Source organism: Pecten maximus, chromosome 13 (genome assembly GCF_902652985.1).
Source record: "Pecten maximus chromosome 13, xPecMax1.1, whole genome shotgun sequence".
Classification (NCBI taxonomy): domain Eukaryota; kingdom Metazoa; phylum Mollusca; class Bivalvia; order Pectinida; family Pectinidae; genus Pecten; species Pecten maximus.
Genome location: NC_047027.1, coordinates 14,105,247 through 14,128,751, shown reverse-complemented (window position 1 = coordinate 14,128,751; position 23,505 = coordinate 14,105,247). Strand labels below are relative to the sequence as shown.

At 34.1% G+C, this 23,505-nt stretch overlaps 1 protein-coding gene across 1 annotated transcript; it reads left to right on the top strand.

Annotated features, from left to right (window-relative positions):
- Positions 1-376: 376 nt before the first annotated feature.
- On the top strand, positions 377-15,360 carry LOC117340338 (toll-like receptor 4). Its single transcript, XM_033902100.1, has 3 exons — positions 377-428; positions 11,322-11,369; positions 12,615-15,360. The coding sequence occupies exons 2-3, from the start codon at positions 11,345-11,347 to the stop codon at positions 15,266-15,268; spliced, it is 2,679 nt and encodes an 892-aa protein (XP_033757991.1). The 5' UTR covers positions 377-428; positions 11,322-11,344; the 3' UTR covers positions 15,269-15,360.
- The last annotated feature ends 8,145 nt before the right edge of the window (positions 15,361-23,505 follow it).

Below are 23,505 nucleotides of genomic sequence, written 5' to 3'. Positions count from 1 at the left end.
AGTGTACACAAGAGCATTAAGACTTGTCTGTATACGTTACAAATAATATTCGTTAATTTACAGACATGGAATTAACCTCAATTTCAATATTTCATTTTCTAATAAACACCGCGCACCTGCTTATTATTATCAACATTTAAGAAAACGTGTGTTTCTAATTTCAGTGTATCATATGTTTGTCGCGCTTCATTTCCTTTCTGTAGTAACCCTGTGGGACAAGAGTTAGGTAGTAGGGTGTGTTAACGATACTGATGTGTATGTGTTCTCTGAGCTGCTGTATTAATAGTCTCGGTATATAACCCCGTTGAAAAGCGGCCCTGGCTTAATTTCCTAAGATATTCAATTTGTTTATTTCTTCCAACCAGGAAGTAAGACATTTCACAATCCAGTATATCGTTATATGTAGACAGAGCTGAACGTATGTAAAGGTAAGCTTGTTTGAACATTGTCAAACTAATAACTATATATCTTATATTGTAATAACAAAAATATGTATTCGTCATACATCTCTGTATTGTGAATTCGTTCGTTTATCTATTGATATTGCAGTTTATGTCTTCTCATACAGAGAGTAAGAACATACGTATTAGTCATACCATTACATTAATGAGTAGTGCCCTTATCCATGGATTGATGAATAGGAAATGGGGGTTCTACCCCACCTCGTCCCTCCCTCTATATTTATAGTAAATCCCTCCCTGGCGGGATGGATTAGTGAGGGACCAGTGAGGGATGAGGGACTGACCCCGTGACCTTTTATTTGCATAACTGTGTGACCTTTAATTAGAATGCCAATCAAATATTAATTGTATAACTGTAGTGAGGGATGACCTCCTTGGTGGTCTGTTCATTTATAGAAAGATGTAATCTGACTGCCATACAATGTAGAAGTAGTGAACTTTGTATGTCAGAAGACTACATGTATACCTTGCTATTTATAGCCCAACATGTAAAAGATGAACATATAAAACTATGAAAAGTAGATTTTTCTTTCATTATTCAATTATGGGTTGGAAAGAACACTTGGAACATATTTTCTTTGATTTAAACAGTCCTATTAGTTATGCAGGACCAGAAAAGATCTACAAATTCTTGAGAAAGGAAGGAAAGTACAAGATTGGAATTCATGCCATTCGCCGTTTCCTTCGGGATATCGATGCTTACAGTCTACAACGCCCGCTACATTACAAATTTAAGACTAGAAAAGTTATATCTCAGGGTATCGATGCTTTATGGGACGTTGACTTGGCAGATGTCTCCAATCTTGCGAAAGAAAACGACGGAACACGTTACTTGTTCATCGCCATTGACGTGTTTTCACGTCATTTATGGGTACGTCCCCTGAAGACCAAACAACACCAGTCTATCATAGATGGATTCAAGCATATCTTTAGTCAGGGTAGAATACCTAAAGAGGTGAGATCGGACCCTGGCAACGAATGGGAAAATAGATGGGTAAAACAATACCTAGAAAGAGTGGGAGTAGGTCATTACGTCACTCATAACGTCACTCATGCAAATTATGCTGAAAGGGTGATAAGAACACTGAAAGCGTTGATTATAGATATTTTACTCACAACAGAACCTATCACTACCTAGACGTTTTACTAGACATCGTCAGAAACTACAACGCAAGATCTCACAGCGCTTTAGATGGGAAATCTCCGGACGATATTAAGAAATCAAACCAAGCACTTGTGTGGAAGCATTTGTACGTAGATACAAAGAAGCCTAAGACAACGAGAAGAAAAATCCTCCAAAACCATATAAATTCAAGATAGGAGATGTAGTACGAATATCGAGTACAAGGCACGTATTTCAACGTGATTACGAACAAAAGTGGACTGAAGAAGTGTTCACCATTAAAGCACGATACTTACGCCAGAGTATTCCTGTTTACAAAATCGTGGACTATGACGGCGATCCAATAAAAGGAACGTTTTACAACAGTGAACCCCAAAAAGTCAACAAAGGAAGAGATGACTTATTTAAGGTAGAGAAAGTGTTAAAAAAGCGAAAGAGAAGCGGAATAAAAGAAGTCTACGTGAAATGGTTTGGCTATCCTAAGAAATTTAACAGCTGGATCAAAGAAAGTGATTTAGAAGACATATAAATACAGCCAACAGCTAAATAATCGTCATTCGTGATTTTGCCATCCGAGGATTAACATCAACATGAGACATCAGTGCAATCTCTGTCCAAAAGGATATTCCAGAGCTCAAGATTTACTAAGACATAAGCGAGATAAACACTCTCCAGAGATGTTGATAGAAGTGCCGCAAGAGGTGCCGCAAAAAGTGCCACAGGTGCCGCAAAAAGTGCCGCAGGATTTCGTATTCATGCATCCATTTACGGCTAACGTTTCCGGGCCAACGTCCTGTGGGAAAACTTACTTTGTCAAATCTCTCTTACAAAACTGTTTGATCAAAATATCACCTCCTCCACAGAGAATCATCTGGTTATACAAGAGATGGCAGCCTTTGTATGATATCGTCCAACGTACAGTCGTCCCCCTAGTAGAATTTGTACGAGGAATCCCCATAGATATAGACCAGGACTCTTTTCTCGACATTAACACGAGGAACTTGATCGTGGTAGATGATCTAATGTCAGCAGCTTCAAAAGATCCTCGTATTAGCGATCTATTTACGGAGGGTAGCCATCATAGAAATTTGTCTGTCATCGCCATCAATCAGAATCTGTACTTTAGCAAAGATCCCACCCAGCGAAGGAATTGCCATTACCTCGTACTGTTCAACAACCCCGTGGATAAGCAGCAAATTATGACCTTAGCTAGACAGATGTATCCAGGGAAATCACAACATTTCTTAGGTCAATTTGACGACGCTGTTGCTAACCCATATGGCTATCTGATGGTAGATTTGAAACCAACCACCCCTGAATCATTACGTTTGCGTGCTAATGTGTTCGACCAATATAAAAAGGGTACGAGACAAGAAGTTCGTCATTTCGCTGAAGACGGTCGGGGAGAACAGACGTATTCTAAGGGTCTTTGGCAGGATCAATCAGACTACGACAGCCGTGGAGAATATCAACAGAATCATTTGATTTACCCTAATAATATGGAAGGTAAAATGCATTCTTGTGTTGATTGTGGACTGGTATTTGAAAATTCTCATGACCTACAAAAACACAAAAAGTTGGTGCCCCGAGTTGTTCTCTTCAAAACGAAAGAGCGAGGAAGGTGATGAAAATATCCCACATAAACAGATTCGTTATGAGAGAATGTTATCGGATGACAGTGATGATGATTCAACCGTACAAGATGAAGATCATACGGTGTATATGAAATTCGCTGAAATAGCTAAAAAACACAATGAAAAAGAATGGCGAAAGAAACGAGACAAATATATGGAGGAAGGGATGTCAGAACCAGAAGCTGAGGAAAGAGCAGACGTGAAACTTTTTTTTTTTTTTTTTTTTTATTCAAGATCAACATTTTAATTTACAACACAATTTCCTAATGCAATAGGACTACCATTCAACACTCATCTTGCATACACAATAATTCCACTTCCACTTGCATACACCATAATATAGACAACTGTTATAAATACTGGAATAATATTGAATATTAAATAAAGTCTTTTGAAATATAAAGTTTCAATTATACTACTATTTATCATATTTTCTTGAATTAGAGTCAGGATACACAATAAAACTATCAGATTTGGAATATACAAAACTGTGTTATTAGATTTGAAGTGTAATTTGGATGAGCTAATTACAAATGATTCCATCAATAAATATAAAATAAAGGGAAATAACTCATTCTTTCTACATATTTCGTACATACAAATACTGATAATCTTGCTAATTTTAGATTAAATATACAAATGACAGCATTTAGTTGCTATGAGATTTGAAAATAAGGAAGAAAAAAAAAACAAAAAAACTACATATATACATGTACAATTAACCGATATAATTAAAAGTACTGTAAAATTTTATGAAGTAATTTTACAAAAAATCATATATTAATTTGAATTGTATAAGTACCAGATGCATTGTAATTAGGTTATAGTTAATCAGAAAAGATAATGTAGATAGTTTATTATGATAAGAAAAAAAGATAGAAAAAAAACCCACGCTTTATCCGCGTCCGCTAAATCCGGCTTGAGATATTACATTTACTTTACTGTTTCCGGTGTAATGTAACGCGTGTGGAGTAGGCCTATTCCAGGATTGATTATAGCTTCGTGTGGATAACAGCGTTATTTGTAAGTATTTTCCTTAAATAATTGAATTTCATCTTTATCGATACTTGTGTTTTATGGTAATAATATAAGTTGTTCTGAAAGGTTATTCGGTGCATAGCCTTTATCAATGCACATGTGCACACCACGTGTTTTTATGTAGGCTAAGCTTAACAGTACAGTAAGGCTTAAACTGTATTTGACTGAGATAATTGGTATTATCTTTATTTAGAACAACATAATTAGTATAAATATAAATGTATTTATTATAATAATTATACCTCAGAAGTTTCCCGGAAGGTCACGTTTATCTTCGGGATTTTCCACTGATGACGTCACTGTCGTGATTTAAAATATGTAAGCGGGTCATTGATGTTTTGGTATTTGTTTACATTTGTAGTGTTGACTGGATATATGCCGCGGATGCATACTTACAGTGGAAGGCTAACTGAAAAGACTTTTTAAAGTGTTTAGCAGTACAAGAGTACAAGAGACGTGAAACTTAAAGAAACTGACATACAACAATTCATGGAGGTGTATGGACAACTCTTATCATACATGCTTCAAGTACGACACCTTAGTCTACACGAGAAAATTATGGACACAATAGAGAGATATCGGTAGGGGTGTGGATGTAAAGCGGGCAATCAGAAAGACATTGAGAAGATATAAATATGAATTTGAGGACTATATAGATTCCGTCAGAGATGATGACGCGGAGAGTGATTCAGAAAATTCGGATCATGAGAATGCTGAATCCGAGAATGACGGTGAAACGGATGAGGAATCCGAGGACTTATTTATATGTTGTGTGTTATCGAAATTATTTCTTGTAGACAATAGCTATGTGTTATTCAGATGTAAAAAACATGTATATATTCGCATGTAAATAAAGCTTGTCGAAATGTCCAATTGTGTTTTGAATTTGATTTGGCGGCCTACAAAGGTACTCATTGAAGATATTGCAACATTGATGTCATCGACAATATATTCTTCATCTCTGAATTGGTTCATCCTCTTTTTTCTATACTATTGCATAATAATAGAAAACAAAGATATTGACATATATCTAATTAATTTATTCAAACTATGTACAAATAAAACGTCTCGTACAACATATTGTATACCATAGGAACAATACATACCACAACATCATTCGGTAATGTACAAACGTGCCTTACATCACTGTAAGTGGTAATAAATTGGAATTTAAAAGTACAAAAGTATTTCACTACGAATAACATACCATTAAAATAGAACGTAGAATCACACATAATTCATTCAACGTAATCTTATTATAGACAACCATATTTCCACTACAAGACAAGGTTTGAAATGGTTCACATTGTTGAAATTTTATAATGACCGTGGGCGAAGCTTTCTATGCCGGTAAAATATCTTTTGTCATCATACGGAGGTAGGCTTGTTTTGTTTACGGTAATGCTGTACAGCTGATGATCAAAACTTCTGATTAAATTCATTTTGTGACGCATCGCACACTTCTGTTGAAGACAGTGTTGATATGCCTCGTGTTTTAACTGCTTGTCAATGACACATTTCTTTACTCCTTTAGCTGTTTTTTCTCTATTCCCCCACATTTCACACTATACATTTTTGGTTTGAGACCGACAAATTCTTCTATGAATTTGGTTTGGCACACACTTTGCGAAGGCGTTTAGGGGTATTTACTAACTCTACGCTGACTCCCTTTCGCATGTTTTCCATCGTCTTGCCAAACATGGAGTTATTCATAAGTTTAAAAAAGTCTTTCTCGAAACTGTTACGAGCAGACTTTCTTTTGTCCGTATTAAAGTCTACGTAAGATTTTAACCAAGACGACTGTGTGAACCCAATAACTCTGTGGATTTTAGCAAGTTTTAGACCATGTGATAAATAGTACTTTAAATTACGATAATGAGTGACGTAATTCTGTTTTGGTCTTAGATTAGGAACAAGTTTGGTACCAGGTTTCCCTTTCAATCCTAGCGATTTGTTCAAATCTTTTGTGTGTTCAGACAACATGTCCTCAGTCACTGTCAGTTTCTCTGGAGCCATGGGATAGTCATTGTGTTCGTCGTGTAGAGTCTCGGGATATTCCAAGTCACATTCAACGATGTATCCAGTCTCTGCGTCATCAGTAATGTCTTGAAAGTTTAATTGACCAATTTCTTGCTCGTTTAACCAATAGAAATCTTTCTCTGGCAGGGCTTCACACATACTAGTGCCGTACAAATTATTCATATCTAGGTATGCTAACCACTTGTTAGGTAAGGAGGGATCATAGCCTGGGTTTTTGGGGTTGTTTACTTTAACAAACTTTTCTGAAACCATAGATATGCCCCCTCGCATACCCTTTTCCACCATCAAAATCATATCTATGTCATCAAACAACTGGAGCTCGACACCCGTCATTTTCAGCATTGCCTCCCATGATAGACCAGGCGAGGAATAATAATGAGCCGGGTCCAGATGATAATAGTCTAAACAAATATCTCGGAACCTCTCAAACACGTCCGCGAGGAGTAGTACGTCTGTCTTGAGATACAAATCATGATATTGGCCAAAGTTTGTCATGTCAAATGTATCCCATACGACCTGTGCATGTTCGTAGTCAGCGTCAGAGAGGTCACAATCAGTCAATTTATTGTTAAATTTATCTTTCTTTGGTAATTTATTTTCTTCAAACCTTTCAGGTGATGTAACATAATCGTAAGGATAGACCCCTTCACGGAGAAGTATGTTTTGCCTGTCTTGTTCTGGAAAGTGTTTTGACAAGTTTCGAAATTTATTAGTACCTTCACCAGCTAAATTAGAAACCAGAGTTTCCAATGGTGCGTTCAAGAACTGTAGGGAGTCTATAAATCTCAGGTTTCCTAGAGAGAAAGAGATGTACTTCTCCATGTTATTTGGAATACAAGACAGCGGCTTCGATTTATATTTTCCCGCAGACTCCATCAGCAAATGCATATCATAGCCGCGGAGATTATGAAAGACTACGGGTATGTAAAACTTTGAACCCTGTGACCTTTTCCCTTGTCTAAATTGATACTGAAAGTTACAGTTACTGTGACTCACACCTCTATATGAACCATTCAAATGGTCGTGGTCCCTGACTCTATCCGACCCTAGGGGTTTTTAGCAGATGTGACATATAGTGGCTTTTTGAAACGCATTTTCTTCACCTAAAGTCAGATTCATAGGTTTAACATTCCCTAATATTTTGCAAATATCTTCTTCCTCTTTCAGAAGACAGTCAAAGAAATTATCTTTGACGTTTTCCCCTCTGTACACTCGAGCAGTTTTTGATAGTTTGTCACTAGAACTTTTAACCATGTAGCAAAACCCCGAGGGTTCGTGTTTTTGATACGCTGTCGTTGACGATTTGTCTGGATTTGGTTCACAGGTGTTAATGGGGCGGACGAAACTTTCAAAGTCAGCATATACCACAAAAGGAACTTTTAGCTGTTTATGAATTTGATTGAATTTGACCCACTTCTGTTCTTTTGGGGGGAAGCTTTATTTCTGAGGGCCGTGAGGGGAGCAGTAGGGGACATGTTCATCTAAACGCTTCTGTGTAGTAAAGCCATGTAAACAATAATTACAATAATAGGTTTTACATTTATGTAAGGTGCGGTCACCAAGCAAACGGCTCAAATTTCTGATCAGACAGTAATGTCTGCTTTCCCCTTTGGAGAACAAGAGAAGATTCACGTGTCTAGCAGTGTTACGTAAGTCAGTCACGTGTAATGGATACACTTCATCCCCTTCTAACCCTAAAACATTGATAGATATGTTGTTTTGTTTTTCAAACTTTGATACGTGGAATAAAGGGACGGTGAAATCTATACCACTAACGTCTAACTCATGTTCATATTGAGTATAATTTGCTACCCGTTCTGCATGATCAGCATACGTCAATGAGTGTATATCGGCTAAGACTGACCACAAAAAACACTTTTGGTCAGTGTTTTGAATGTTAAGAACAGCCTTTTTCTTTAGAATGTTTTTAGGTAGCTCGATGTAGCTGCTACCTTCTAACGGTGTGTATTCTACAGTGTTGATCTCTAATTTCATAATTTTGTCTATTGTCCACCCACTACCATCTCGTTCAAAATTTTGATATGCATTGTGAAGGTTTTGGAAAGCTTCTGCTAATTGGTTTGTTATTTGAGACACGTTCGTGCATGCCAAATTGATAGATCTAAACACAGGTTCGGCATAGATAGCTTCGTTATTTTGGTCATATTTCACAAATTTAACAAAGAGCGTGAGGAACCATTTCATACCTTTGACTTTTTGTAACCTTTCTTCCAAAATGTCTTTGATCACCATTTGATTGTCACTAAAAAACTGCAGAACGTCCCAAAGATTTCCAGGGTTTGGACCTAATGTCGTTCCCTCAAGGGCGTCAATACCTCCTCCACGTTGTTGACGGGTTGTCCAGGCTTCACGTCTCGTCAAACATCGATCACACACGTCTGTCCTCCTTCCATAAAACCGTTCCGGAAGTGGTCGGTGACACCAGTTACATTCCCTTCCTTGCTCTCCACACGGCGCACAAAATCTTTTTCCTGGGAGTAAACTTTTCATTCTAAAACACCATGTACATTTGCCCGAATTTTCAACAGTTTTACTGTCATCCTTCTCAGTATCGCAGCTTTTCCCGGTATCGTGTCTTTTTGGAGAATTGGAAAGAATAATGTCACTTTCATCTACTTTTCTTTTCCTGTTTTGCGGTGTATTTTCCTTATGAGATTTTAAATGACGATTGAAGTTATCTTTACGGTTAAAAGTTGATTCACAATGCGTGCATGTACACTTGATTGAATCGGAGTGAAATGTCCTTTTATGTCTTAATAAATGTGACTTTTGTTTGAAAATTTTGTCACAAACACCACATTTGTTTTCTCTTTTCACATTATTGGGTGATGATAATTCTTCGGCAAGGACAGCAAGGCGTCGCAAATTGAGTTCCTCGTCAGACAAATTGTTACGCGCAGCCAACTCATCTAACTCCGCTACTGTGTGTATTGAGTACATACGTTGTCTATCCATGTCGATAAGATAAGCGCTAACAATCTTGTGTATATACACACACGTTGATGTGTACACTTCGACAGCCGTTGAGATAATGACACTGTCCAGGTAAAGTAATGCTCCACTGATTTTCTCGATATGTATGTTTCACCGGCGCTGTGTGTACAAATTTACGTCCATACACCTCGGGTGTTAGTCTACAACTGGTAACGTTAGGCAATACCTTATTTATAAATATATTCTCATTGGAAAACCCAGGATTGATAGCCGTGATACAAAACATGTTCGGACTTGTCGGGCTAAATATAGAACTGACGTAAGTGATACCTCACTACAGTTATACAATTAATATTTGATTGGCATTCTAATTAAAGGTCACACAGTTATGCAAATAAAAGGTCACGGGGTCAGTCCCTCATCCCTCACTGGTCCATCACTAATCCATCCCGGCAGGGAGGGATTTACTATAAATATAGAGGGAGGGACGAGGTGGGGTAGAACCCCCATTTCCTATTCATCAATGGATTGACATTAGTAATCATTATAGTGAGGAAGAACAAAATAACTTTTACTGAACAAAACCAACATATGGTAATACTAAGTGAAAATCGACAAAATTTGTGTTCCTCTTTCTTACTATCCCCGTCTCTCAATCTTTATTTTGTTGCTCGTGTTTGTGTTCACTCTGTTGGTGACCTGTTTATTAAGATTCTGACGATATCAGTGTTATTGGTAATGGATAAAGGGGTCACAGGACCAAATCAAAAAATGATTGTGGGTTTTCCCGTTTGGAGAGAAGATTTAAAAGGAAGGCGCAAGCATCAGGGCCTACTGATTGGAGATTCAGGTGCGACATGTTTCCAAAGTTGTATGTGTGGGCTGGGCAATACACGTAAATGTAATATATATATATATATAATCCCAATTCGTTATTGTCAGGGGGAGTTCATTAAGTGTGTAATCTGTTGTAAATTAAGATGAATTTTTGGTGCTGAATTCAATACAAGATGGTGGCCCCGATATATTGAAGTTCACATTGGTAGAAATTTTGATTCTATTTATAGGTGTGTCTAATGACAATCTTAGGGGTTAGTGGACCAGTGTTGAAAATTCTATTTAAATAAGACAGTGGTAAACGTTGACAATCTGTTGGTTCCGTGGTTAGGCGCTAAACATTACACAGTATGGACGAGTCACTGCTATTTATAAAACGTCACTTATAGGTATGGCAAACCAAGTTAACATACAAAGACACCTAAAAAAACTTTAGAATGCCACTTTGTATTGATGATACCTAAGTCAATGAAAATATTTTACAAGCAAGATGGACGTATTAAATGATGCAAACTGTCTCTCATCATAAACAATAACATATTAATGTAAAATCAAAGGCAGGTGTGACTTTTCGTGTGTAACGGATTTCTATGCCAAGCAAAGTTTGTTAACATCATAAAGAGATGTCAAAAACTTCATGATATATGTTTTGACGAAATATCTCCATTTCTCATTTTTCATAGAAAACATACCATGTAATTCTGACCTTGAAAACAATAAGACTTTTTCAAATATCGTATTAAAGGTTTTCTTCATATTGTCATGCACATGTATCACGATATTATTATGGTTAGAGAAATACATATTCCAAACTAATTCTGTGACCTGCCAAAATCATGTTTTCTTTCAATGATTCAGATAATTTTATCTGATGCATGTATCTCCCTTTGAAATAATTGTTAAAGAAAATTAACTTATATCTTAATATATGTAATATTTGAATATAGGCATATATTTATCTTTAGAGAGGGCACTATGATGTTATATAAACCTGATATAATATTAAATTAAAAATTCTACCGGAACCTTTTAATCACTTTATTGGCCGAATCTTCTCTAAAACGTTTATTTCTGCTCGCTTGACTAAGTCATTTGTCTGTATATCTTCACATCTAATTGAATTTTGTATACTAAAACAAAAGATATGTTTAAGAGTTTTATACAATATGTGATTTTGCTCACCATTTCTGAGTTTTATACAATTTGTAGATTTTTGTAATATTTCACTTACAGACTATTTGGCTGAGATATTGGATATGGGACTGTTGAAACTGTTCTGTGGTGAGTTATCAAATTGTACACTGCTATTCGTATGTCACCTATGTACGTATTAATTTGTTAGGTTGTATTTATACATACAAATATCAACCTCTTCAAAATCGACAAAATGAAAAAGCATGCCAACCTAGTTTCTAAATCTATCTCTACTCCATTTCAGTTTGTTTTAAACGGCATTCCCTCGTTCGAACATCAGAAACATACACTATTTCTTTTGAGGAAATCTATGTCCGAACGATGGATATATGAGTGTCGGTGCCGATATGTAATGAATAACGCCGAAATGTACAACAAACAGGCGTATTGTATACAAATACCTATGTATTTGCGGTAATTAGTGATATACTTCGGGTCGAATTCAGAATTTTCAGGACTTAATACTCGAAGAACTTTGGTTTATCTTAAGAGCAAAACTGCCTTATTAAAGATTATAACTTTTACTACTTGAAAAAAAAATCATTTTTTCAAGCAAGTTTGATATTGACAACCGAAACTTTATTCAAACGAATGAATGCCCCTTTAACGTCCTATCAAAAGGTAATGTAATTAAAGGTTTTACCTTCAGATTACGAGATATATGTATGTCGTGTATGTGTATTTGTTGTTTTGGGAATCTGTAATATGTTGGTGTTTGTCTCTTACTCAATTATAATCAATTAGACACCCAACAGGACACTACATCCGATAACATTATACTGGAAACTGACTTAGCAATAATCAAAAACAATGAGTGTCACACAGGGCTTATTCATGTACTAAATTTCAGACGCTGTGGTTTTATTTTGTTAAAGGTGTGAAAATATGTATCAGCACGTTCCCTTTTTCGTAAATAATAATAATAAAATAAAAACGGTATACATGACTTATTCGTTCGTATTATTAGTATATGGAAGACCTTTGATCAACACTATAACTAGTGTCTTTTTGGTATCTTATTGTATTATGTTAAGGCCCATTGACAATTTTATTCATTCAGGGCCAGACTAAAAGGTCATCAGCAGATTAAACACATTAAACTCTAACTAAAAGATTCAAAACAAATATTCTAAAAATCACTGACATCAACTGGTCATTAAACAAAGTATATTGTAATCGTTAGTTCTATGGCACTAAACAACCTATAAGTATTAAATATTTATTACAAAATTATAGTTCAACTTATATTTTATCTACCTAGAACTTTCGAATTTAGATTATTTCAAATCTGATTTTGCCTTAGTCGTTATCTTAATATTCTTTTTTCCACAGAGGTTATCCTCTTCGCTGTGTTGTTAAAAATACAGACTGTTCACAACCAGGTCATCGATAAGGAGGATAGGATTCTGATTGATCCTACAACGAACAACCAGCTCGACAACGTCAGAAATTTAACACACCTTCCCAATTGTACAGATGAGGATGTGTGTCGTTGTTATATCTCAAGCGATAATACTCTTGTGGCCGACTGTTCTTACTTAAATATCGAACTCGTTCCTCGATTTCATCGCAACGTTTCTGTTATCCATCTACAGGGGAACAAACTTAGGACTTTTTCTGGAGAAGGTATTCCGGACACGGTTACGTATCTCGACCTCTCAGGAAACAGATTAAACTCTTTCATCGAATTTCCTTTCAAGGATATGAAACAATTGGAATATCTATGTTTAAACAATAATACTCTGCAGTATACTAAGGAAGTATTTCATGATAACATTTTCCAGGGATTGACTAGCTTAAAGCATTTGAATATAAAACAGAATAATATAAAATTTGCCCTGCGGAATTTGCACTTTCCAGTTGGCCTTTCTAAATTGGAAAACCTTGAAACCCTGCTCTTGGACGGTGTTGATATGACTGGTTTTGAGGAATGTTTTGAGTCATTGACTAGCTTAAACACTCTTGATTTATCTGGCAAAACAGGGGTTTGTCACTTAGGCATATTGAGATCCAATTTCTTTCAAAATATTTCTAACTTGGTGAATTTAGATATTTCAGGCTGCAACATTCATAAAATTGAAGTAGGGACCTTTCGCATTTTGAAATCTCTTCACACACTTAATATTTCATCAAATGAATGTCTTACTTTTGGGGTACTTGGAAATGTCACACATGATCTGCAATACACGTCCATTCGTGTCCTTGACATTAGTCGCTTACATTGTACGTTTGGACCCAGCACAGTTATACACAGACATGATATTGAACATCTTCTGAACACTAACTTGACGCATTTGTACGTGGACAGTAATCGGATGGCTATGCTTGATACTGGTGTCGCAAGGACACTTCCGAGAAATCTAAAGTTTTTATCTGTAGCAGATAATAACTTGTCTTTCGGACTTTATTATGTAGAACTGATATCTGAGTTGCCAAATATCGAAATAGTGCGAGCGGACCATGAGGGGAGTCCTCACAACTTAGAGACTGGCAGTAGCGACTGTAACGATTGGCGTGCTCCGCCGCCATCATCGGAACTTTCATTTAGTGGATCGAGTGAATTACTCGATTGTAACAGAAATCCTCTTCGAAAGCTAGATCACAACAGTAAGATTTTAACAAAATTTTCTTTTCCTGTTTCCTTAAGGGAGTTTTACTACAGCCATAATGCAATGGATTTTGAAATTGGATCACTAGTTTTTGGAGAAAATAATTTAGAAATTTTAGATCTTAGTAATAATCTTTTCCATTCATGGAGAGGACCTTTGACCAATTTACGGCAACTAAAATATGTCGATTTATCTCATAACTACTGTACTTATATGTCTGAATACCTTTTTTCTGTCGATAACATTGTCAAAACTTTGTTGATTCAAAATAACTTGTTGGGACTGGTTCTTAATAAAGAAAACAATAGAAATATATTCAAGAATTTTACAAATTTAGAACTTCTCGATCTTTCTACAAATCATATATATACTTTACCGACATTTATTTTCAAACACCAATACAAACTTCAAACATTAAATCTCAGCAACAACGCCTTAAGTCTGTTTAGCTTGGACTTGTCAAGTATGAAACAATTGAGGCATGTTGACCTGGCACACAATCAAATAAGGTCAATCCCACCCGACCAGCAGAGCCAGATAGTAGAATTAATGGGTAACAATGTGATGATTAATTTGGAGGGGAACCGCTTGGACTGCTCATGTGCAGAACTGCAGTTTCTCAAATGGATATCTAAAAATAGAGACCTTTTTGTGAATTTTTATTCGTACGAATGTTTATTCTCTAATGGAACACAAGTGCCTTTTTCAAACTTTGATGTGACTTTGATGGAAATAACGAAGTCATGTGACAGTTATATAGGTATCATAGCGGTGTTTGCATCAATGATTCTGTTGTCGGTTTCTCTGACCATTTCCGGTATCGTCTACCGCTATAGATGGAAACTACGGTACCTGTTTTACATGGCAAAGACCAGGTACAGAGGATACACACCTGTCACTAATGCAGAGGACGACGACGATTTCATGTACGACGCATTTATATCATATAGTTCAGATGATTTGGAATTTGTCAAAAACGATGTGCTTAACAACTTGGAGGATCAACAAGGGTTGCGGCTGTGTCTTCACCAACGAGACTTTCTCCCCGGCGAGGAGATAGCCCAAAACATCACCAATGCAATTCATCAAAGTCGGAAAACCGTGGTCCTGCTATCTCGCAACTACCTTGATTCTTATTGGTGTATGTACGAATTAAACATGGCTCGAATGGAGAGTATATATTCTAGGGGAGGCAACTCTGTTCTGCTGCTGGTTTTCTATGAAGAAATCCCTGCCAAAGACTTACCCCTTACGTTATTGGATCTGATAGAAAGTGACAGTTACATTGAGTATCCCGATGAAGACATCCATGGTAAAGTTGTTTTCTGGAATAAACTGGCCACATCGATTTCCCCGCAGGTAAAAACTTCCGTATAAGGATATTTCAGGGCGGAGTCTATAGTCTATAAGATCTCATCGTACATTTTGTTGAATAACAAAATTCTCATAAAAGTGATTTTTAACATTTATTACCGGATATTTAAATTTTTTGATACTTGTCGAACCTCGAAGTCATAAGGGATATACATGCTGGTGGGTAACCCATAGGTAACTTTACTTGTACAGTATAATCAATGATCTGGATTGATGACTTACCAGAACGATCGAGAGAACAGAACGTTCGAACGAATAAATATTAAATGAAAATGAATATTGATGCATTAAAAAAATCAACTTGTAGTGATATTTGATTATACTATTAATTAACTAGGAATGGTTAATTGCGTAACTACGAAATATTGAATGTAGTTAGTGTTAACTAGATTTCGCTGGGTGTGTAGAACGATATTCGAATGATAAGTTATACTTATTTGACTTATCTAGTAAACTAATTCGCGAGTCTTCTAGAGAAAGAGGATGCTTAATGCGAGAAAGTGTTGATTATGGATGTATGGTAAATATGGAGAGTGAGAGCCCCCTGGGTGAGGATACGATTTGTAGGTGTGTATACTCATTATATATACATTGATATATGAAATAATGAAATATCAAATAATCTATGAAATGTTGTATCAAACAATGTACCAAATATGTACATTTACCATAAGCATGAAATATTGTATCAAAAAATGTACCAATGTACATACAGCAATATATGAAATGTTGAAGTATCAAATAATGTACCAAATTTGTATTCTTATCATAAGTGCAGTAATGTATTCTCAAATAATATACCAAGGTACTGTATTAGATGAAATATTGAAGGACCAAATAGAGTATCATGTATATAAATTTAGCACAAATACAGTATATGGAATGTATCAAATAATATACCAATTAATGGTAATGTATGAAATATTGAAGGACGAGGTGTGTACAACTACCATAAGTGCAGTAATGTATGAAATGTTGAAATATCAAATAATATTGAAGCATCAAACAATGTACCAAAAGTATACCTTTTTACCACTAGTGCAATATGAAGTGTGTACACTTATCATAAGTGTAGTATTATATGAAATTCTGAAGTATCAAATAATGTGGAAATATCAAATCATGTACAAAGTTTATACACTGATTACCATAGAGGCAGTAATCTATGAAATATTGAAACATCAAATAAAGTATCAAGCAGTAATATGTGAAATGTGATATCAAATGATGTTAAAGTATGAAATATTGCATCAAATAATATACCAAGTTATTGAAGTGTACATACATATTATTAATGTAATGTACGAAGTTGAATTATCAAATGATGTTGAAGTATCAAATGATGTTGAAGTATCACATGATGTTGAAGTACCACATGATGTTGTGATGTTGAAGTATCAAATGATGTTGAAGTATCAAATGATGTTGTGATGTTGAAGTATCAAATGATGTTGAAGTATCAAATGATGTTGAAGTATCGCATGATGTTGAAGTATCAAATGATGTTGAAGTATCAAATGATGTTGAAGTATCGCATGATGTTGAAGTATCAAATGATGCTGAAGTATCAAATGATGTTGAAGTATCAAATGATGTTAAAGTATCAAATGATGTTGAAGTATCTCATGATGTTGAAGTATCAAATGATGTTAAAGTATGAAATATTGCATCAAATAATATACCAAGTTATTGAAGTGTACATACATATTATTAATGTAATGTACGAAGTTGAATTATCAAATGATGTTGAAGTATCAAATGATATTGAAGTATCAAATGATGTTGAAGTATCAAATGATGTTGAAGTATCAAATGATGCTGAAGTATCAAATGATGTTGAAGTATCAAATGATGTTAAAGTATCAAATGATGTTGAAGTATCACATGATGTTGAAGTATCAAATGATGTTGAAGTATCGCATGATGTTGAAGTATCGCATGATGTTGAAGTATCAAATGATGTTGAAGTATCAAATGATGTTGAAGTATAAAATGATGTTAAAGCATCAAATAATGTACCAAGTTATTGAAGTGTGCATGCATATTATTAATGCAGTAATGTACGAAGTGTGTAATATTAATATGAGTGCATTAATATATGAACTGTACTACATAAATTATACTAATGTCAATGAGTAATGTAGTGATATTTCAAGTGTATTTAGCAAGATATTATTTTGGCACTAGTAACTTAGTAATATATACTTACACTATAAATGTGCATATAGAAGGTGTATCAACTAAGTATACATATTATAGAATTATAGGTCATAATGTTCCAATTATGTTGTTTAAGAAATTTTATTATAGAAACTATAAGATATTTATAACGCACAGATATAACCTACATAAATAATATAGCATTATGCTAGATAAAATACATTGCATAACACTTAACACACAAGGAATTAGAGAAAAACAAAAACGAAATAGACTACACCAATGGATAAAACAACAAAAAGCAAACATAGTATTCTTACAAGAAACACATTTCACAGAAAAAGAAAAACAGTATGTAAACACAGAGTGGAATGGTTGTATACAACACAGTTTTGGCACAAGTCAGAGCAGAGGAGTTTCTACTCTCATTAAAAATAATATTGATTATGAAATAATTAATACATGGGCGGATAAAGAAGGGAGAATACTAATGATCAATACAAAAATAAATAATAATGTCTACACTCTAGTAAATTTGTATGCACCAAATGACAGACAACACAGAAATACCTTTTTACAAAAACTAAAAACCCACTTATTAGACTTTTCCCAAGGCTTCATAATTATAGGCGGTGACTGGAATGATATTCAAGACACAAATATTGATAGAAAATCAGTAAATAGGGTACAAAAACCAGTAAACAATCTTAAGGTATTGAAAAAGGAACATAGTTTAGTTGACCCTTGGAGAATTTTAAACCAAAATACACAGCAATTCACATGGCGTAGGAAAAATTCAAATAGAGAAGCAAGTAGAATAGACTTCCTTTTAGTTTCGAAAGAATTAATACCAAAAATTCTAAAATCAGACATAAGGCCAGCAATGATAAAATCAACAGATCACCAAACGGTCTCACTTATAATTGACATTAAAAATACACACAGACGGCCAGGATATTGGAAACTTAACAACAGTCTACTAAAAAATGAAAAATATGTAAAATGTATTGAAAAAATAATAATTAGATGTATAGATACCGCGGAAAAAAATCCAGATAAAATTGATAAAACTTGGGAATTGTGCAAAATTGAAATTAGAGAAAAAAGTATATTATTTAGCAAACAATTAGCAAAACAAAGAAAAGATGAAATAAAAGATTTAGAGAATGACTTGAAAAAAATGTATGAAAATAATGAAAACTACGAAGAAGAAATTTCAGAAACTGAGAAAAAAATAGAAAATCTATATACAGTAAAGGCTTATGGTGCACAAATAAGATCACGTGCCAATTGGATTGAAGAAGGAGAAAAGAACACAAAATTTTTCCTATCATTAGAAAATAAAAGACAAACACAAAAAACAATAACAAAAATAAAAGATGAAAATGAAAATGTTTTAAACGACCCAGAGAATATTTTAAACAGATTGAAGCAGTTCTACGATAAATTGTATAATTCCCAAAAAATAGATCTAACAGAAATAAAACAATATATAGAGAAAACAGTTTTTGAAAAAACCCTAAATAGAGAAGAAAGTGAATCATGTGATGGTCTCATTACTATAGATGAATGTACTGATGCCATAAATACTATGAAATTGAATAAATCACCAGGATCGGATGGATTAACAGTTGAATTTTACAGGAAATTTTGGAAATATCTTAAACACTTTTTACCTAAATGTTTTAATGAAAGTTTTAAAAAGGGAATCATGACCAGATCACAAAGGGAGGGAATCCTTTCCTTACTATACAAAAAAATGATCCACTTAATTTAAAAAACTGGCGTCCGATTACACTATTGAATATTGATTATAAAATTATAGCTCGATGTTTAGCGGAAAGACTTAAGAAAATTTTACCAAAAATTATAAGTACCGATCAGAATGGGTTCATCAAAAATAGATATATTGGTTATAACATCAGGCAGATACAAGATATTATTGATAATGCTGGAAAATTTAATATCAATGGTGCAATTTTATTTCTTGATTTCGAAAAAGCCTTTGACACAATTGAATGGGATTTTATTTTTGAAACTTTAAAAAAATTTGGCTTTAACGAATCATTTATTAGTTGGGTAAAACTACTATATCAAAATATTACGTGTGCTATATGCAATAGTGGGTGGATATCAGATTCAGTAAATATTTCGCGTGGAATTCGTCAAGGATGTCCTGCCTCAGCGTTAATTTTTGTGCTAACAGTAGAGGTTATGGCAATAAACATAAGAAAAAATGAAGAAATAAATGGTATAAAAATAAACAATAAACAAGAAAGGGCATATAAAATTTCACAGTTAGCTGATGACACAACCCTATTTCTAAGCTCAAAGCGAGATATTAAAAAAGCACTTAATATTATTGAAACTTTCGGTTCATATTCAGGTCTGATATTAAATCGAGAAAAATCTAAAGGTCTAAGACTTGGTAATCAAGTAATGATAGAAGATAATTTTGAAGGAATTGTATGGTCTGAAACTTCGATAAAGGCCCTGGGAATTTATTTTGGTTTAAATGTTAAGGATATTCTAGAAAAAAATTGGGAAGAAAAAATAGAAAGTGTGATAAAAACAATAAATATCTGGAAACGAAGAAAGTTATCATTTATTGGGAGGGTTCAAATAATAAAATCACTCCTAATACCAACATTAACATTTCTTTACTCAGTTATCTATGCCCCATCACATATAATTAAAAAAGTAGAAAAACTAATACATGAATATGTATGGGAGGGAAAGAGAGAGAAAGTGAAAAGAAAAACAATTATGAGAAGTTACGCTGAAGGTGGATTAAATATGCTAGATGTAAAATCACACATAAACACAATAAGAATAAGTTGGATAAAAAGATTTTTGACAGCAGGTGATGATGCCCTTTGGAAAATAATCCCTAAATTTCAACTGGACAAGTTTGGAAGTAATTTACTTATATGTAAAATGAATCTAGATAATTTGAAAAATTTAGAAAGAACAGATGATATTAATCCTTTTTACTATGAAATAATATCAACTATAATAAAATTGAACTCCAACCCACAGAAACCAAAAGATTATAAAGACATTCTGTCTCAAATAATTTGGGGAAACAGATATATAAAGCTCAAAGGAAAATGTTTATGTTTTAATAATTGGATAAAATCTGATATTATAATAATCCATGACATCCTGGACAACAATGGTAATATAAGTGAACAGAAAATACTTCAGAAACTAAAAATTAAAACTAACTGGATAAGTGAAGTTAACAAAGTTAAAAAATCAATACCGGGTGCATGGTTAAAGAAAATAAAAGATACAAACACTACTATTGAAAATATCACTGTTAAAAAACAAAAGAAAGTAACATTAACCTTGTTAAAACAATCAAACCTAGACATAAAAAAATGCAAGAATCAAAATGTATACAAACAGTTCGTAACAATGACATCAGAAAAACCGATTGCCTATCTTTATTGGTTAAATCACTTAACAATAACAGAAAATCATCTTAATAGTGCATGTAACTTTATATTCTATAAATTAGAAGACAACAAATTAAAAGAATTCAGATGGAAATTATTAAATAAAATACTGACAACAAAACAAATACTGTTTCAATGGAAAATAACACCAGACCCTCATTGTAATTTGTGTCAAAACATTATTGAAGATTATGAACACTTTTTCATAACATGTCCATATTTAGCAAACTTCCAAAGAATCATGAATGACATTTTTTCGATATTAGGATATAATAAAAACATGTTCACACTAAACAATTTTGTCATTGGTTATAAAATACAATACCCTAAATATGATGATATCAATAGGATATTAACATACATAGGTTTTTCAATATACAAAGGATATTGTGTAAGTGAAGCAAAAACAAAACAGATAAGTCTACATTCTATATTAAAACAGCACTAATTAATGACAGAACATGTTAATAAATACAGAAATAAATCCTTTACACCAATCTTCAAAACTGTTCTTCAGTCTCTTCCTGAATAGATAATGAATCCTGACTTCTAATAACCCAGTTTTGAGTAGAATATTTCAATACACTGAACTGCATCCTGTAGTAAGATACACTGTACACAGGAACACAACACTCTCCAACTGAAAATAGATTTAAAAACAATTATTATAAATATTTTAACAAAATGTAAAATTGAATATTGAATATTTTTAATAGAACAGTCTAATATGCCTTATAAATGAAGCATGACCAACAACGTGTACACAATCACAGGCACCGGCAGATCACGACCACGTGGAGTGAGAAAACAAAACGCACACGTGAAGGAAACAGACATTAGCAAATTTCAATACGCAGATATTGTCAAGATACAAATTTAATTTTAATAGTAAGTACTTACCATGAAGTTAATAAAAATAACGTTGCATCGAACTCGATAATCACTAGACGATACGTACACTGCACACACACAATCCACATGCCCAATATAAACCGGAAATGTAAGCATGGCGGGTAATACAACGATACGGTCGTCGGATAAGCGGATTTAAAAAAAACAACACAAAAACCGTGTAATATATTTTTTATTTTTATTTTTTTAGGCCTAGTCAATAGATATATAAGGTACAGTACACAATATGGAAACTAGTAAATTAAATCAGTGTGTGAATGAAGTATGACGAGTGAGAGCCCTCTTGTGAGAGGACAAATATTGTAATGTGTATTGCTATAAATCTGAGTGAATAAAATGTTTGTTTGCAAAAAAAAAAAAAAAAAAAGTTATACTTATTTGACTTATCTAGTAAACTAATTCGCGAGTCTTCTAGAGAAAGAGGATGCTTAATGCGAGAAAGTGTTGATTATGGATGTATGGTAAATATGGAGAGTGAGAGCCCCCTGGGTGAGGATACGATTTGTAGGTTTATCCCTCATGTTTATATGTGCGTGGGCAGTACATTGTATTGTTTTGTGTTGTTTAAACCAAGTTACACTATATGAATGTATGTATATATGTATGTATGTATGTTTATGTATGTATGTGTATGTATGTGTGATGGTGTGTGTGTGTGTGATGGTGTGTGTGTGTGTGTGTGTATGTTTGTATGTATATGTATGTATGTATGTATGTATGTATGTATGTATGTATGTATGTATGTATGTATGTACCTTTGTATTTATCTCGTTTTAACGAATTGAAAAAGGTGTATTATAGGCATCCAATCACAATAAGTTTTATCCTTATCCGTTACAAATATTTTTTCTATAATTTGCTGACATGGAATTAACATCAATTTAAATATTTTATTAAATAATTAACTTACCTGGATCAAAGAGTCTGTAAGCTTATGGCATTGCGCGGCGTTCGTCGTCCAAGTCCATCAGCATTTCCTTTCAATCGCTGCTGGTCATACAGTAGCTAATAGATTTAAAACCAAATTTGGCCTGAGACATCCTCGGGGAAAGGGGGATAGCTTTTGTTTGCATAAATGGTGAGTCTAGTCCCCTGGTGCCAGAGGGGCAGGGTCCGAGAGAGGAAACAGAAGTAACTCCTTTAAATCACAAAGCTGTAAATGGATTCAGACCAATTTTTGTCAGAAACATTATTATGAGATGATTTTGCATACATGGTGAGTCAGACCCCATCGGGTGAGCCTATACGTGAATTAGAAGTAAGTCCCTTAAATCCTTTGTAGTCCTGAACGCTTGAATGGATTTAGATGTAATATGGTCGGAATCATTATTTTGTAAAGGTGATCTAACGTTGTATAAACAGAAGGTAAGGTTTCCCTGTGATACGAGGGGTAGGCCCTATATGGCAAATTACTTTAAATCCTTACATATCCTGAACGGCTGAATGAATTACGATGACATTTTTTCTGAAGCATTTTTCAGGTAAGAGATCATATGTTGGGGAGAAAAACCACCCACACTTTCAAATCCTGTTTCTTATTCAAGAATAACAGAATTTGGTCTACTTGTAGTTTAAACCAAGGTCGGGAAAGGCGGTTCACAGTAGAAAAATGTTTTAAATATACTTAAATTAGAGTATTCACGTGAGCGATTTACGTTATCTGGGACTCATGTTTATTGAACATCGCAAACCTGTTTATTACCCTCA